At 40.7% G+C, this 16,736-nt stretch overlaps 1 protein-coding gene across 3 annotated transcripts in view; it reads right to left on the minus strand.

The window, feature by feature from the left end:
• The window catches only part of GRM1 (glutamate metabotropic receptor 1), a 297,798-nt gene that overhangs the window by 961 nt on the left and 280,101 nt on the right, over window positions 1–16,736 (minus strand). Inside the window, exon 9 of one of the 3 annotated variants that reach the window (XM_023750084.1) lies at window positions 7,648–7,732. The exons of the other annotated variants lie outside the window; for them this stretch is intronic. Within the exon in view, the coding sequence (XP_023605852.1) occupies window positions 7,672–7,732 (61 nt within the window). The 3' untranslated portion in view covers window positions 7,648–7,671. The remainder of the gene's footprint in view (window positions 1–7,647; window positions 7,733–16,736) is intronic. 3 annotated transcript variants of the gene reach the window in all.

A 16,736-nucleotide genomic window follows, 5' to 3' on the forward strand; every position in this document is an offset into this window, starting at 1 on the left:
TGAATAAAATAGAGATGGGTTTATTTGCAGGTATTGCATGCACACGGATGAAACACATACACATCATTTTATTTTTGCAAGCCCAGCTCAATGCAATTGGATTTGCCCCTCGACTGTCTCCCACACCCCCAGCCTCTCCTTATTCCTGATTCAATGCTAAGCGTTCCAGTGACCCCAGGTTGGCTCCGAAACTGCCGCTGGTGGTTCCATCCACCCCAAGATGAGGCAGGACCTTTGACCCTGAGAAAAATTAGAAGGGAGAAAAGCCAGCCGGTTGTAGAAGCAGCTTTTTAGGTTTAAGATTTCACAAAGTTACTACACAACCACACACACATACACACACACATTCTAAGGCAATGATAAAATTATTGCTCAATGCACGTCTTTAAAAGACTCCAAAACTTAGTTACATGTGAATAACAGAACACAGAGACCTCCCTTTCTTCTTAGTTTTCTTGGTCCCTGGAACAAATTCATACCCACAGACAAAGCTACTCTCATTGTCCTGCGGGGTTATAGCACACAGCTCTCAGCTGCCCATTCTGCCATGCAGGCACTTCCTGTTACCACAGCGGCATGCTCACACGCATGGTACCTGTGCGGGCGAGAAAGAAAAGCAGATGACAGGAAAACCCAGACCCGTTTCAGTGTTTCATAACTACCGATTTTCCTTTTATTTCCAAGCATCGCTCCTGACACATATGATGGATCACAACTCACATAAAGGCCCTGCTTCACAGCAGGTGGTGTGGGGTTTTCACACTGGGGACTTTTAACCAGGTGTATTTGAAAAGAGATAGAACCGGGAAGTCCAGGAAAATACAGATGCTCGGATCCTGTTTTAGTTCTCCGGCATAGTTTGATACCAATGAGACAAAATGAAGATTCAGATAAAGCAAAACTTACTGAGACCAAAAACCCCTTCCTGGCCTTTTCCTCATTGAACCCCGATGAAGGAAAATCCCAGGGCAACAACAGCCCCCAGCCTTACCCATTCCATCTTCATGGGGCCCTCATAAAACCAGCTACATAGAATAGAAGCAGCAAAGGAAATAGACTGTGTGTGCCCACTACAAATTCTATTCTGTATGTTGTAATAACTATGGTCTTACTTTTGGACTCTTGGCTTATTTTCTATGTAGCTTTTTAGCAGATGGTGGTACTTTACCATAGCATATTATTAATAACAACAATGTTAATACTTAAATCGGGAAATATCTTCTCTTCTGTTTTATTAGGAGTTTTTGCTTCTGCTATATCCATGAAAACAAGAAAGTAGCACAAAAATAACACGGTGAGACATTAAAAGGAATAGGTGCATGTGTAAAATAGATTATTCCACATTATAATCTTTTGTTTGAAAAAAGTAGGAAATGATCAATAGTTAATATAATGGCTTATTTAATCATTTTGAAAATGCAGGTATGAATGCTTCAAAAGTTATATGTGAGTGTCACATGATGATGAGGATACTATTTTGACATTTCATACTTTATCATTTGAAAAGTGAAGTGAGCCAAGTAAGTACCGATTCTTGTAAGAATCCTGATATCTACTATAGAAAGTCTAGATGTCAAGGTTCTAAAATAGATATAATAGCTAACATTTTGATCTCATTATTTGTGCAAAAGGTAATTTCTCCATACATAATGATCATCTATGCTGTATTTTTAATTGTCTAAGAAAAATCTCATCTCCAAATTGTTATATTAAATTCAATATTAAAACTATAGGTAAATTCACCTCCCACTTTCATCTTCCTTAACCTCCTCCATCTCCACTCAACTCACACTGTTTCTTTATGAAGTCAATATACTCGTTCCAGAAAGTATAAAACTTATATTTGCCTCTGGCCTTCTCATATATGGTATGTCTTACTTGGTGTTCCATACAACCTCAATGACTTCCATCTTCTTTCAATGGAAATAGAAACACTTTTTCCTTCTCCAAATTCCTGCCTCTCAATGCTCATTCAGAAAACCCTTAAACTAAAAAAGATGCCTGTGTCTTCATTTAGATATGTGTGTGTGTTTTATAAAACAAGTCCCTTGAAAACAAAAACACTACCTTGAAAAGACCTATGCACTCCTATGCTCATTGCAGCATTACTAGTAATAGCCAAGATATGAAAGCAACTTAGATGTCTATCAATAGACAAAGAGATAAAGAAGAAGTAGTATATACATAATGGAATATTATTCAGCAATTTCAAAAGTATGTAATCTTGCCATTTGTGATAACACGGATGGAACTGGAGGGTATTATACCAAAAGAAATAAGTCAGATAGAAAAGCTAGTATCATATGATTGCACTTATGTGTGGAATTTAAAAGCAAAACAAAAGAAATGAACAAACAAAATAGAAACAGACACATTGGTATAGAGGACAAGCTGATAGTTACCAAAGAGGAGGGCCTTGAGAAAATGAATGAATGAATGAATAAATAAATAAGTAAATGTCCCTTGAGAACAAGTCTGCCCCTACTTCAACCAGTCTCCACATAGACTAGCCAAAGGTGATCTTTGTCTTCCCATACACTAGCAAAAAAGGCATCCTTGTATGCCTGGGACTTACCTTACTCACAATGGTTGTTTTCCTCATTGCTCAGGATTTCTACGTGGACCTCTTTTAAAATCATGCACTTCCATGTGTTAAAGGTATTATCAATCATCTTGCAGACAGACATAATCATAATTTAGTTCTGTTTTAATTTGCTACACTTTTTATTCTTTTGGTGGGAGATTCCCTCCTCTCCCCCCCATTGGTCAAAATTAGCAGCTTTCCTTCCCCTAGAGAAGCGGTTCTCAACCTGTGGGTCGCGACCCCTTTGGCGGTCGAACCACCCTTTCACAGGGGTCGTGCAAAAGGTAATTTCCATCCTGCATATCAGATATTTACATTACGATTCATAACAGTAGCAACATTACAGTTATGAAGTAGCAACGAAAATAATTTTATGATTGGGTCACAACATGAGGAACTGTATTTAAAGGGCCAGAAGGTTGAGAACCACTGCCTAGAGCCTTGCTCTGAGTCTGCTGTAAAGTACTGTTTAATTAGGAAGCAATCCTAATCCCCCAGGGCATTGACCAGAGTATGAAAGTTAGAATTTTTTTTTCCAAGGACAACATAAATTGTTTACTAAAATCCAGAGATAGTGGAGGAAAAAAGTATCATCTTGTATAAAGTGCAGTACAGAGTATAAACTTTGGCCCCTGGAGTAGTTATTTCTAACCTGCAGTTCACAGACAACTTGAATTGTGAATTTACATGGGCATTAAGCATGTAATCAATAGACTGAATCAATAGTATGTCTTTGTAGATTAGGCACTGGGTTTTTTGTGTGTTTTTTAAAATATGTTTTTACTGATTTTAGAGAGGAAAGGAGAGGGCAAGATAGAAACATCCAGAAGAGAAAAACATCGATTGGCTGCTGCCTCCTGCACCCCCCTTACTGGGGATCGAGCCCATGACCCAGGCATATACCCTGACTGGGAATCGAACCTGCATGGGAATCTTGGTGCATGAGATGATGCTCAACCAATTGAGCCACACCAGCTGAGTTGGGCACTGTTATTTTTTAATGCACACAAATGCTGTTGTGATAAAATGTACTGCTAGATACAAGTGCAACTAAATCCCGAGAAACTTTTTCTTGTATTTTGTGTTCAAGTGGCCACTGGTAAAGGTACAAATAATATCATAGATTTTGTTGAAGGTTTAATGTCCATTTTGGTTTGTAAAGCAATTATCCTATTTGAAAAGGTTTGGAGCCCATTTCTGATACCAAGAAAATATGGGGCAGCAAAAAGGGATAAATGCACTATAAAAATAAAATGTTACTGTGAAATAAGACTATTATTTAATTTCAGATAACTCCAATACCTTACCGACGCCACCAACTTCTTCCTTCTATTATTTGATTTGACTCAGTTTCCTAATCTTAAGAAAAGCTCCCTGGTCTAGAACTACCACATAATTGATACAAGGATCCCATCCTTCTTGCTCTTTCAAAAGACAGGTATCAGGTCTAAACTAATCTCATATTTGAAGATTAAATGCAGTATTTGGTTTAACTACCTGGGTGGCTAAATATTTTTACTGATATGGAAATTATTGGAGGAAACCCCTGTTAGGCCTGAGAGTAAGGAAGGGAAGATATACACCCATAGTGTTCAGAGCTAAGCCCCCCAAACAGAAAACCCAATATTTACAGCACCACAGAGACTCATTGGAAGTGGGTGGTGCACACAGATCAGTATATCTTAGCGGTCAGAGTGATACTGTCTCATTTGTCTCAGTAAGTACTAGTTACATCTGCCAAGAACACTGCTCTCTGCTCCAGAAAGGTCTAAAACGGGAATAGCAGTGGGTGGGTGTTGAGATCAGGAGGAAAGCGTCCTGAACAAGCTGCCTGAGGGGGAAGCTCACAAAACACCTGTCTCCCTTATGTCCAATTCAAGGCTAAATAGCTTCCCAACAGACATGAGGATGGCATCCAGAGAGCCCACAGACGAGGAAAGACCTTCACGGGAGGGGGAGGGAAGACACTCCTAGGAGCTCAAGGAGGTTAGCATTTGTTTCCTCTGACAAGGAAAATGGAAATAGGAAATGCCATCGGGCCACAGCCTGGAGAGAATGGGGTACCAAGTTAAGAAAACAAGCCAAAGCCACAGACAGGCGTGAGGGTGATTCTGCCCAGGCCTTGCAGCTATGGCTGAGACAGGAGGCCTTTCAAGGAAGGGGTGGTGCTGTCTCCACGGAGACACGCCAAAGATCTCACCTCTACCTACTTCAGCGCACTGGTACCAAAATGCAGTTTGAGTGGTGATGTTTGTAGAATCTCAGCCACAGGAACTATTTGAAATCACTTGAATCAGACAACTGTTTTCCCAGGCAACCTCAAACTAGTCTTCGATACAAACAACGCCCATGGAATCCAGTTCCACTTCTTGAAGACTTTCCAGAAAAACCTGCATAGTCAGTATGCATTCTCGGGGAGCCCATCTGAATGTAATTAAAATCTCTCACCTTTTGACTCACCACTAGTTGTAAAATAGAGAATCTGTGACTGTGTTATTCAAGACAAATGCTCTTTGATTACACGAGAACCTGGAATTTCTGATGATATTAAGTTTTAAACAGCATTGTGAAGTTTATCCTTCTCTTCTTGAGTCTCACCTCATCATAAGCAAGCCAGAGAACTATTTGGCTAGCTGAAATTTACCATATTACAAAGTCTAAATATATGGTTCCCTTGGCAATATTTGACTTTGAGTGGTGGGCACATGGTACAATATACAGATCTTGTAATATAGAAACCCACACCTGAAACCTATGTGTTCATGTTGACCAATGTCACCCCAATAAGTTTAAACAAACAAACAAACAGTCCTTTAAGAATCTTTAGATCAATCACACTCTATATCCTAAAGCTATATGATACTGGATTAAAAAAAAACAGCACCAAGGAAATCAATTTGCCTTTATTAAGCCTGAGCTTTCTTTAATAAATTAATAAAGAAATTACCTCAACAAGGTCAATAAAGTAAGGAAGGCCTCATAAACTTTGGACATGGAGTCTACTGTCTTAATAAAATTGACAACTTAATTTGAAGCTAAAGACCTGAATTCTGATGGTTACTAAACTTTTCCTAAGTACATATTAAACATGACTACTGGCTGATTGAAGGAATTCTCATGCCAAAACTTATTTAAAATATCATATGTTATAGAAGCATTGTTTGAGCAGCCATATGCCAGCTGTAATTATATTCCTCCGGGAAGAAGAAATGAACCTGGATTATGCTCCCTATGAAGAAATGTCAGGTCAAGCATTATCATTGCTTCTATGGTCCATGCTACCAAACCTATAATTTAAACAGCAACTCATTTGAGGCTCTTCAGCTCTACCTGGAGCCCTCACAGTTTACCCTGGAAACATAGGGCAGTTACATTGCTCAGCTGAGATTATTCTTCAGACACAAACAGATCTCGGCAGACCATAATGGTAGTCACCAGTCGTCACCTTTATTTCCATCACTAGTCCCTTCACCTTTCTTATTTACAAAAGCTATGAGAACTGAAGGTCACAGAGAGTGCGTGTTTTCCTTTTTCTTTTCAGGAACACCCAAGGCTAAAATTAGCTAGTCTTAGTCTGTTGGTAGCTTCAAAGCTATCAATATCTTCTTTATCCTGTATAGTCTCCAGAAAGAAAGCTTCAATAGATCCTGATTTGAAAGTTCTTAACCAACTTGTTAGCTTTGCTGAGTGCTGCATTCACCTTCCAAGGCTGTAGCCACTCTCAGCCCTTGTTTTTAGGCACTCACCTTTCTGTCATGAAACGTTAGGAGGCTCTCCTCTCCCTCTGGCTCTGCTGTCATGACAAGACAAGTACATTTACTCTCCCCATCAATACATTTTGACAGGCAGCCAGCAGCTGTCATAATCAGGACTTCCTTGCTGTGTCCTTGGTCAGACTCAATGTCTGGCACAAGAAACACTCAACGGATTTTGACTGGGGAGAATTTTTTAAAAATGCATCCAAGCAGACTAGAGTGGCTTTGATCTATAAATACAGGAGCCATCAAACCGCCACGTGAAACATATTGACATCGCTACTGTATTTTTCCCTCTAAGAGTCAATATAATTTGGTTTCTATTTGGGCTTTTTAAGGTTCTAGCAGAACACAGACTTCCCAATGCACTCCACTGAGTCAAGAGAAGAGATGCTAGGGCCCCATTCACCAGCCTCCAAGGCCACGTTCAGTAGCAAACATTTGAGCAGATTAGGCCCTTCTCATCTGAAGAGCAATGAAGCCACAGACACCTCGTCAGTGGGTTCCCTCCTGCTGCAGGAATGTGTACCTTTGACTCTCCCAGGAGTTTGGAGGGCTGTAAAGGAACAGCTGAAAATGACCACAGACTCCGTGCACAATGAATTGAACATGGTCTATGTTCTTTTGTTAACTTAAAGAGACACTGTCAAGATCTAAAGGTCAAAAATTGGACCAAACATGCATCGTTTTTATCAGATAGGGAAATCTGATAAAAGCACTCAGAATCCTGGGAAAACAACTACTCTGCTTTTTATAAAACTTACTTTTTATGGGGCTCACAAAACTTTTGTTTTGTGCTCCCCAAGGCGAGGGAGGCCCCCAACAGAGGCTCCTGTGAGCGCCCACCCCTGAAACTGACATTGTGGAACTCCTCCAGAAGTTCAAGTAGGGCTTTACTTTAATGCAGACAGGATCAATTTCAAACATCTGTGCAACAGCTAAAAGGCAGAAAAAGAAAAGAAAAGGAAAAAGCTCTGTTTGCCAAGGAGAAGCTGACAACTTTGTGAAAGGGGAAAATTCACTTTCAAGCTTGTGAGTGGGAGTCACAAACAAAAGCGCATCTCCATAGTCAGAAAAAGTGTTGCATCTTGCATCGGAACATAAAAAAGCGAAACAACTAACAACTTGACAGTGTCCTTTTAAGAAAGATGGACAATCAAATTAAGGCAGTCGTGCAAACCATGGCACGAAAATGGTTCCTCATTCTGGATGGCATGCACCACATCTGTTTCCATGTTAGAAAGTGGAAAAACCCAGGAGAGAGAAAGCAAGGGCAAACCACTCTATTTTCCATGCAGCTTCTCTTACACATTCACTGCAGTGTGGGGGTTTTCAAAGCTGCACATGTGCCGACGGACACTGGCTGGTGGGCGAGAATTCTGGCTGCCTCTTCCTGAAGATTGAAAAGAAAAAGACACCCAGTGAGTGAGTGGTTATGCATGTGTACAGATAAGGCGATGACACCACTCAGGTGGTGCCTGGGGCTGGGGCAGGGCCTGGCCTGGCTCCTGAGCCTTTCTCCATGTCATCTCCACCTCCGTGTCCTGTAACTTCCTTACATATGGCTGTTTCTCCACCTCCGTGTCCTGTAACTTCCTTACATATGGGTGTTTCTTACAGCCAGACTCATTTCTGAAAGCCACATCAGTGGAGTGCATTCTTTGACTACGTCTTTCCAAGTGGCAGACATTATTCTGTTGTGCTTGTGTCTGTCCCAAATTAGCTTTTTCCCTCCCCTCTTGCCACCTCCCTTTATTCCCAATGGTGGTTCATGGTTTTATATCTTACACCACAGCTGTTAATTTTTCTCCATATCATGTTATTATAAAAGCATTGTTGTCACTTTATATAAAGTTACATGTACCTCCTGGTCTAATGGTGGGGAAGAGGAGAGCGGCAAGAGGTTGAAGGCACCTGTCACAGGGGAGGATGCCACCTCATTCCTTGGTTGGATGCCTCCTTATAGAGCATATAGGGTAGATCGGGCAGGTGAGAGGAGCACTGACTGGACAAGATAAGCACAAAGGAGCAGTCATGGGCAGTCCACCTTTCCATTATTTGTTGGAGAATAAGTAGGTTTCCCATGAACTATGTAGCACTTCAGAAGGTGGTGGGATCAAGCCATCTTCTTGTCACTCCATGTAAGAGGGCTGCCAGTTACAGAGAAGAATTTCAGAACAATATGTTCAAGGTGAACCATCAGCAGGTACTGTGGTACTATGGATGAGGTTGGTTGAACTGGGGAGAATCTCCCATATTAGGGAACTCTGCAGTGATGAAGTCCCCTTTAGGGCTCTAAAAAGCCACAAATGTTCTCTATGAATCAGCATTGGACCACCTACCCTAAGATCTTATTGACAATGATCCAGTGTTAATTAGAAGAGGATCACAACAGCTCCAGGCTAGCCAAAGACCTTGGTCATCTCTCCTCTTTCCCCATCAAAGACAAAGGAGGGGGAACTCAGAAGAGCGAGGAGGAACTTACCATGCCCCTTCCCATTCCAAGTTTTTCAGGTTATGGCCTGACATGCTGGGGAGGAGAGGTGTCAGTTTGAAATTTGAAACAAGAATACACAAGAATAGCTTTTTAATACCTTAAAGCAAGGAAACTGATCTGAATGTAGAAGGTAGGGAAAAATATTCTCTATAGGACAGTTGATGTTAAGAGAGAAAATACTAGAATTTATCAATGTGTGTATTTCCAGTTTGGGCCATTCAATAAACCATTTGAAAATGTCCACCCAGAACAATTTGAAACCCCTCATCTAGAGATAAGAACTTGAGATACCTTGGTGTAACCTCATTACTCCTGCAGTAATCCATTTATTTAATATAGGTAGACAAAGAGATAATGATTGCTTTTGAACTTGTGAAAACAATATACTTCTGATCTTTAATATGCCCATCTGAAATTACAATGGTCATAAAAACAATGAGAACAATAGCAAGTAGAGGACATAAAGTAATAAAACTATGATGTGTGAGTATGCAAAGGAAATTACCAGTAAGGAAGATCATTTAACCTGCAAAATAATATTACAATTCAATTTTTCATGACAGAGGCAGAAAATATACGCAAGACCTTTGGCTTTGCCTTGGTAAACTGCCTGCATCCCCTTGAATTCTCTAATTTTACCCATAGATGATGTTTACATGTTGTCTGGTCCAATGGACTAATGCAGACACCAGGTCCCTCATCAGAAGAGCCCTGTACTTGGGGTTTAGAGCTCCATAGTCATCTTTTTGAAATTCATAATAATTTTATCTCATGATTTGTGTTTTGTGATGTTGGAGAGGAAAACGGAGCATCCACTTGGGACTTGGAGCCTCAGCTCAAGCACAGTCCTGCCTCCCTGAACTCCCTAAACAGATCTTTAGTTTCTTGCTCTCCTGCCCCCTGGGACTTGAGTCAGCCTAGTCTCCCACTTCCTTCCTCTGCCCTGGGATCACGGCCACCCTTCATGCTGTGAGGGTTCTCTGGGCACCAGCAGAGAAGATCAGAGTCCTGTGCACGTGTCCTGTAGCATCGGAGGCAGCCAATGGCCAGGGCCCTCTTCTCCCTTGACTGGCAGGGCCACTGTGCCTCTTGCCCATCCTCAATGCCAGTGCCTTACAGGTCCCTGAACTGTTGTTGCAATACCCTTGGGACTCACCTGTCTACTACTGGCTGAAGCAAGAAGCTCATGGGAAGGGGAGCTCCCTGGTTCAAGTTCTCAGTGGCATCTGCTCAGTGATTGGCTGGATGGGAACGTAGCAACCTGAGAACTGTGCATGTGCAGACTTGCACAGCGGAGGCTGCAGCTCCCAGAAGGGCCTGCACTTACCCTGTCAATGCCCTCCCTCCCCAGCACCCCCGCCCCTGCCACACACACACACACACACACACACACACACACACACACACACGCACACACACACACACACACACACACACGTGGAAGCATAACTTTACATGACAAAAAACGCCCTGGCAGGTAGCAAGGGAGACCACAGAAGAAAGGAAAGAGTTTCATATTTTAGTCCTTTTAATGCCTTTCCCTCTGCATTTTGAACTGCCCGCCCCCACCCCACCCCCACCCACCCCCGTTTTCATTTTGCACTGGTCTGCCCAAACGATGTAGCTAGTCCTGTGTGCTGGGATGTATGATGATGAAAACAGCGCAGAAACCTTTCGGGCAGGCAGAGTGTGGGCAGACACTGCTGTGTCTCCCAAGCGCTGGGGCAGGGAGCTCTGTGGCCTCTGTGGCCTCTGTGGCTGACCTGGAGTCACTCCTGCAGCGAGTGAACGGTTCTGTGGGTCCTCAGGGAGTTTCAGCTGTACTGACAACCAAACGTCACAGAGCAACTCTCAGCAGCCCCAAAGCCACCTTGATTATCTGTGGATTGAAACGGTTGAAAAACTACAGCATCTCCTTCATGGTGTCATTTCTTTAGTCCCCGACCTTCACTTTGTGTTGAAGTGTAAATGACCTGTACATGCAGACACTGCTTTTATGAAAGGAGTGGTTTACTAAAGGGTATAGGCTAAGCCTTGCAAAATCTGATGCCAGAGTGGCCAACTGCATAAAAACTGGGAGAAGGAGTTTGACTTCAGAGTATTTTTAGCAACTGTAAAACCACATATTTAACCAACCACAGATTCCAGAGCCAGAGTAAAGGCTTGGAGGGAAAATGGAGCATATGGGGGCTTGTCAATTATAAGTCCCAAATCTGTGCTTGAATCTTTTGGCAGCAATTGTGGATTTAAAGAGACCCCAGAATTTTAGTTAGAAAGATTCCTCTTCAATTTCTTCGGAAATTACAAAGCTTGCTTATTTCTTTCTTTCTTGTTCCTTTTTAAGTAAACAGTTACTGCTTGTCATAAACTCATGGATTGTGCATAGCTTTTCCCATGGTCTAAATAATATATATTTTTTTAAGTACACTCCTTGGGTGTACTTTGTTTAAATGTTAAATGCATTCTTTCCTTGAGAACAGGTTGCCCATACATCAGTGGCTATGCTAGGAATTATTCTTTACATGAACTTAAGATGTTATGAACAAGCTTAACTCATTACAGCACCGCAGTAACATCATTGGATAGGACTCAGGAGACCAGGCACATTCCAACTGTGTATTTTCCCCTTTCAGACCCAGTTTTATCCTCCATGAAGAAGGATTGCTGAAACAGTACATGTAAAAGCTTCCAAAGAGCAAAGTGCTATCCCAGCTTAAGCCATTACTATTGATACCTTTCCTCTGAAGGGTGGAGAAACAAAAGCAGAGACAAAAGACCCAGAGGTTTTAAATCTCAGTGTGTATTTAGATGAGACTCATTCAGAGTAGCTCAAACTACACTTGACTCATGGATTTTAGCTACTTTCCTTATTTAACATCTAGCAGAAAATAAGCTGAATTCTGTTTGCTCTCTGGATTTATTTATTTTTATTTATTTATTTTTGCAGGCAACGTTAGTGACATTGAATGGATGTGTCAGGAGCAGGTAAAGGCCAGGTACACAGAGTCAGGCTAGCTGTCTGTGTCTGAAGTTGCCAGCCTGAGATAGGTTTGGAGGTGAATCTACTTTTAGCACAGAAAAAATGGTCTATACAATTCCAGATGGTCAGCTCACCATGGAAATAATAATGTGGCAGCTGTCCAAAGTAATCATAAAGAATGACAGCAACCACTCAAGACCATTTTAGCAGACTGCTGTTACTTTTTTTTACAGATAAATAGGATAATCTGTAACTGATTGTTTTTAAAAGCCAAATCTATTTTTCCTGTTATCTGAATTTACATATTTATTTCTCACCATCCGTTCGTCAGAGTGGAGAATGGAGCTCTGACTGTGTGTAGGTCCTCTCTAAATGCTAATGTCTTCCACTCTGCCTTTTAACAGATGCACATCTAACATAGTCCATTAAGGCTCTTTGTAAACACACATAGTGCAGTTTCTCCATATAGGGGTAAAATATTGCTCTATTTTTAAAATTCTTACTTATAAAGGTTTCCAAGCTAATAAGAGACTATGGAGAATGATTTAGTAAAATTCAATTAATTAACATCACAACATTAACATTTTACCTTTTTAAAACATTAAGAATATATTTCAAGTCCTCTGTACATTATCATGAAAACTTATTTTCTCATTTTTAAGATATACTTTACTATGTATTATTTATTGGCATATTTAATGTTTTTACAACATGCATATCCATATGTGTGAATAAATAATATGTGGTAGTGTTCAGCATATTATTGGACTTTATATATATAGCATCACACTATATTTCCATTCAGCAATTTTTTTTTACTAAAGCTAAATTGAATAATTATCACACTATAATAAAATAATTCTCCTATTGATGGTCACTTAGGTTGTTTCCTACATTTTTCTATTTTAAGCAATGCTACAGTACACATTCTTGGTCGTCTCCTTGCACACATATGGGAGACTTTTTCTATGGTATGGACCCAGATTCAGAATTTGTAGATTGTTGTACATGCACATTTATTTTTCTTAAATATTAACTAATTATTTTGCAAAGTTCTTTCACAATTTACACCAATAGGTTAGAATTCATATTATTCTTTCAAATTCTGTTTTTCAAGCATCTTTAAATTTGACTTTTTATTATGGAAAATTTTCAAAAATATATAAACATAGAGAAAATGTTAAACTGAATACCTATATCCTTATTATCCAGCTTCAATACTAACCAATGTATATGTGAATCTTGTTCATTTATAGTCCCACTTACTTATTTTAGAACAAATCTAAAACATTATGTCTTTTTATCCATAAATAATTCAGTATATGGCTACAATATAGGTATACATTTTTATAATAAAAAAAATAATAATGCTATCACACCTAAACACATTAATAGTAATTAGTTAATATAATCAAATATCCAGTGAGTATTGGAATTTCCCTGATTGCCTCGTATATTTTTATTTTACTTTTGATTTTTAAATTGGCATTCAAATAAGATCTGTGCATTGTCTTCGTTGAGTCTCTTGAGTCTTTTTAAATATATAGATATTTCCTTCTCCTTTTTGCTTGCTATTTATTTTCTGAAGAAACATTGATTATTTCTCAGTTTATGGATTTTACTGGTTAAGTTCCTGTGGTGTCATTTAACATGTATTTCTGTCCCATATTATTTCCTATAAATTGAAAATTAGATATGAAGGCTTGGTCAGATTCAAGATTGATTATATGGAGAGAATAATTTATATGAGGTGGTGTTTATTTCCTATTATACAAGACTGGGAAGCACATAAATTGGATTGTCTACTAACCCCATTAAAATCGATCAGTGGGTTCAGGTGTTGTCAGCCTGATGCATACATTATAAAACTCCCCATCAATCTTTCATCTGATGGTTTTAGCACTCATTGATAATCATTATGTGGATCAATTACTTTATTACAAAAGTATAAAATGGTGACATTATAATTCTATTATCCCTTCTGTAACTAGATTTTTTTACTAAAGAACTTTCTCTTGTTGGTTATTTGAATCCTATGAGGTAGAATTTAAAAGAAAATGCAAGCCAAATGGATGCTTTTCCCCCCTTATTGACCCATGTTCAGAATAATGATTTGGTTTTCTAATATTCTTTTTCAACGTTGATCAGTATGTCACCTGTGCATCTGCTTCTATTGTCAATTGTTTCTGTTGGATTTTTGATTATATGGTACTAACTCTTGCATGCCTAAAGATAGTTTATATCAGATAAGACATTGTATATCCATGGTCGGCAAACTGCGGCTCTTGAGCCACATGCGGCTCTTTGGCCCCTTGAGTGTGGCTCTTCCTAAGCCTTAGGAGTACCATAATTAAGTTAATAACAATGTACCTACCTATATAGTTTAAGTTTAAAAAATTTGGCTCTCAAAAGAAATTTCAATCGTTGTACTGTTGATATTTGACTCTGTTTGACTAATGAGTTTGCCAACCACTGTATAGATGTATATTTAAAACTAGAGGCCCAGTGCATGAAATTCGTGCACTGGGGGGGGGGGGGAGGGGGGGCATGCCCTCAGCCCAGCCTGCACACTCTCACAGTCCAGGAGCCCTTGGGGGATGTCCGACTGATGGCTTAGGCCTGTTCCCCACAGAGCAGGCCTAAGCCGTCAGTTGGACATCCTTAGCACTGCTCAGAGGCAGGAGAGGCTCCTGCCACTGCCACTGCCACTGCGCTCACCAGCCATGAGCCTGGCTTCTGGCTGAGCGGCGCTCCCTCCTGCATTGAGCATCTGCCCCTTGGTGGTCAGTGCAGATCATAGCAACTGATTGTTCCACCATAGGACCGAAACCAGCTCTCTGACATCCCCCAAGGGGTCCCGGATTGCAAGGGACCCCACCGATACACTATTGGGGCTGGGGAGGGACACGGGAGGTTGGCCAGCGGGGGAGGGACCGTGGGAGGGCTCCAGGGTGTGTTCGGCCCATCTTGTTTAGTCCCAATTGGCCAGACTCCAGCAGCAAGCTAACCTACCAGTTGGAGTATCTGCCCCCTGGTGGTCAGTGCACGTCATAGAGACTGGTCGACTGTCTGCCTCCCGGTTGTATGTGCATGTCATAGTGAGCGGTTGAGCGGCCCTAGCATATCATTAGCATACTATGCTTTGATTGGTTGAATGGCCGACTGGACGACTGAGCACTTAGCATATTTGGCTTTTATTATATAGGATAGGATTCTGTGAAGGCTCTAGATGGTCTAATCTCAACCAGAGTTGCTTCACCACTTTCTCTGATAAGTAGAGGGAGACATATCAACTTAACCCAATTAGGAACAGAGTTGAGTCAAAGTTAGTTTGCAATTTGGATAGAAATCAGTCCACAGTAGGGCATATCCCTTCAGGACTTTTTTTTTCTTTTTATTAAATTTATTGGGGTGACATTTGTTAGTAAAGTTATATAGGTTTCAAGTGCACATTTCTATGACACATGATCTGCATATTGCATTGTGTGCCCACTGCACAAAGTCAAATCATCTTCCATCACCATATATTTGACCACCTTTACCTTTTACTAACCCCTAACCCCCTTTCCTCTGGTAACCACCATACTGTTGTCTGTGTCTATGAATTTTTGTTTGCTTGTTTCCCTTGTTTGTTGTTTTCAGTTTTATGTCCCACATGAGTGAAATCATATGGTTCTTAACCTTTTCTGTCTGACTTATTTCACTTAGCATGATATCCTTCAGGACTTTTAACAGAGCACCTGGCTGTCTACTAGTACTCTTCATCTAGTGGGTCTCTATCTCCTCAGCATTAAGAGACTGAGATTTCATCCTACTTTTCAAGGATTTTCAGTTTAGATTTTTGGCCTCCTGCCACATGTAACTTTAGAATTAGACAATTGCCTTGAGAAGGAACCTTGACCACTTGTTAGAGTGCCTTTGGATTTGTCAGTCCAGCCTGTCTGATTGCTAAGAGTATTTTATAGTTCTCTCCACAGGTGGATCTGTCTCCTCAGCATTGAAGGACTCTATGAAAACCGATTCTGTATGTCAGAGGTGTTTGGCTTATCTTTTAACCTCTGTAACCTCCCCAATTGCAGACATCAGCAAATATTTTGAAAGAAAAGCTGGGCACGTGTTAAAACCTCTCATGCCTTTCATTTTATCACTCCAGCTTCAAGTGGACACAGGATCTCTCTGCCTTCTCTGCTCCCTCCACTGACTCTCTGCTTGGGCCAAGCATGGGTGGATACTCAGCCTCTAGCCAGTGCCGGGAACTGACAGATGCCCCAGGGAAAGCAGCTGCAGTTCTGCTCACTTCTCGGTTCTCCTGTCTCTGAGGTTTTAGTTTCCTTAATCCTCCCTACTTCAGCAGCTTTCTGGTACTATAAAAAGATAGCTTTTGTATTTTATATTGCTTTGCCACTTATTCTTGGCAAGAGCTGTTCTACTACCATGTATTTTGATTCTACCAAGAACCAAAAGTCTTGCCAGATTTCTTAATCTTTGCCATACTGATGGTTGTAAAATGATAGTTTTTTCCCTACCTCTCTTCTTTGTTCATGATATTTCCTGAACCTAAAGAAATCTTACTTTCTACAGTTGAGTGCATATTTCCTTCAGAATTCTAAGATGTTTATTAAGTTCTTGAGCACATTTCAACATATATTATATCTTTGCATCTTTCCTGTGATCCTTTTCAGCTCTATTTTATATATATATACATACATACATACACATACTAGAGGCCCAGTGGATGAAATTCATACACTTGTTGGGGGCCGGCTGGCCCGGACCCGATCGGGGTGGATCAAGGCCCGAGCCTGTTGAGAGGAGGAGAAGGCCGGAGGTAGGCCGGGTTGGCCAGCCCTGCCTACAGATTGGCGGGAATGGCCTAGACAAGGAGGAGGGTGTTGAAGTGGTTTGCTTGGTCAGTCCCAC

This window comes from Myotis lucifugus, unplaced genomic scaffold (genome assembly GCF_000147115.1).
Source record: "Myotis lucifugus unplaced genomic scaffold, Myoluc2.0 scaffold_11, whole genome shotgun sequence".
NCBI lineage: Eukaryota > Metazoa > Chordata > Mammalia > Chiroptera > Vespertilionidae > Myotis > Myotis lucifugus.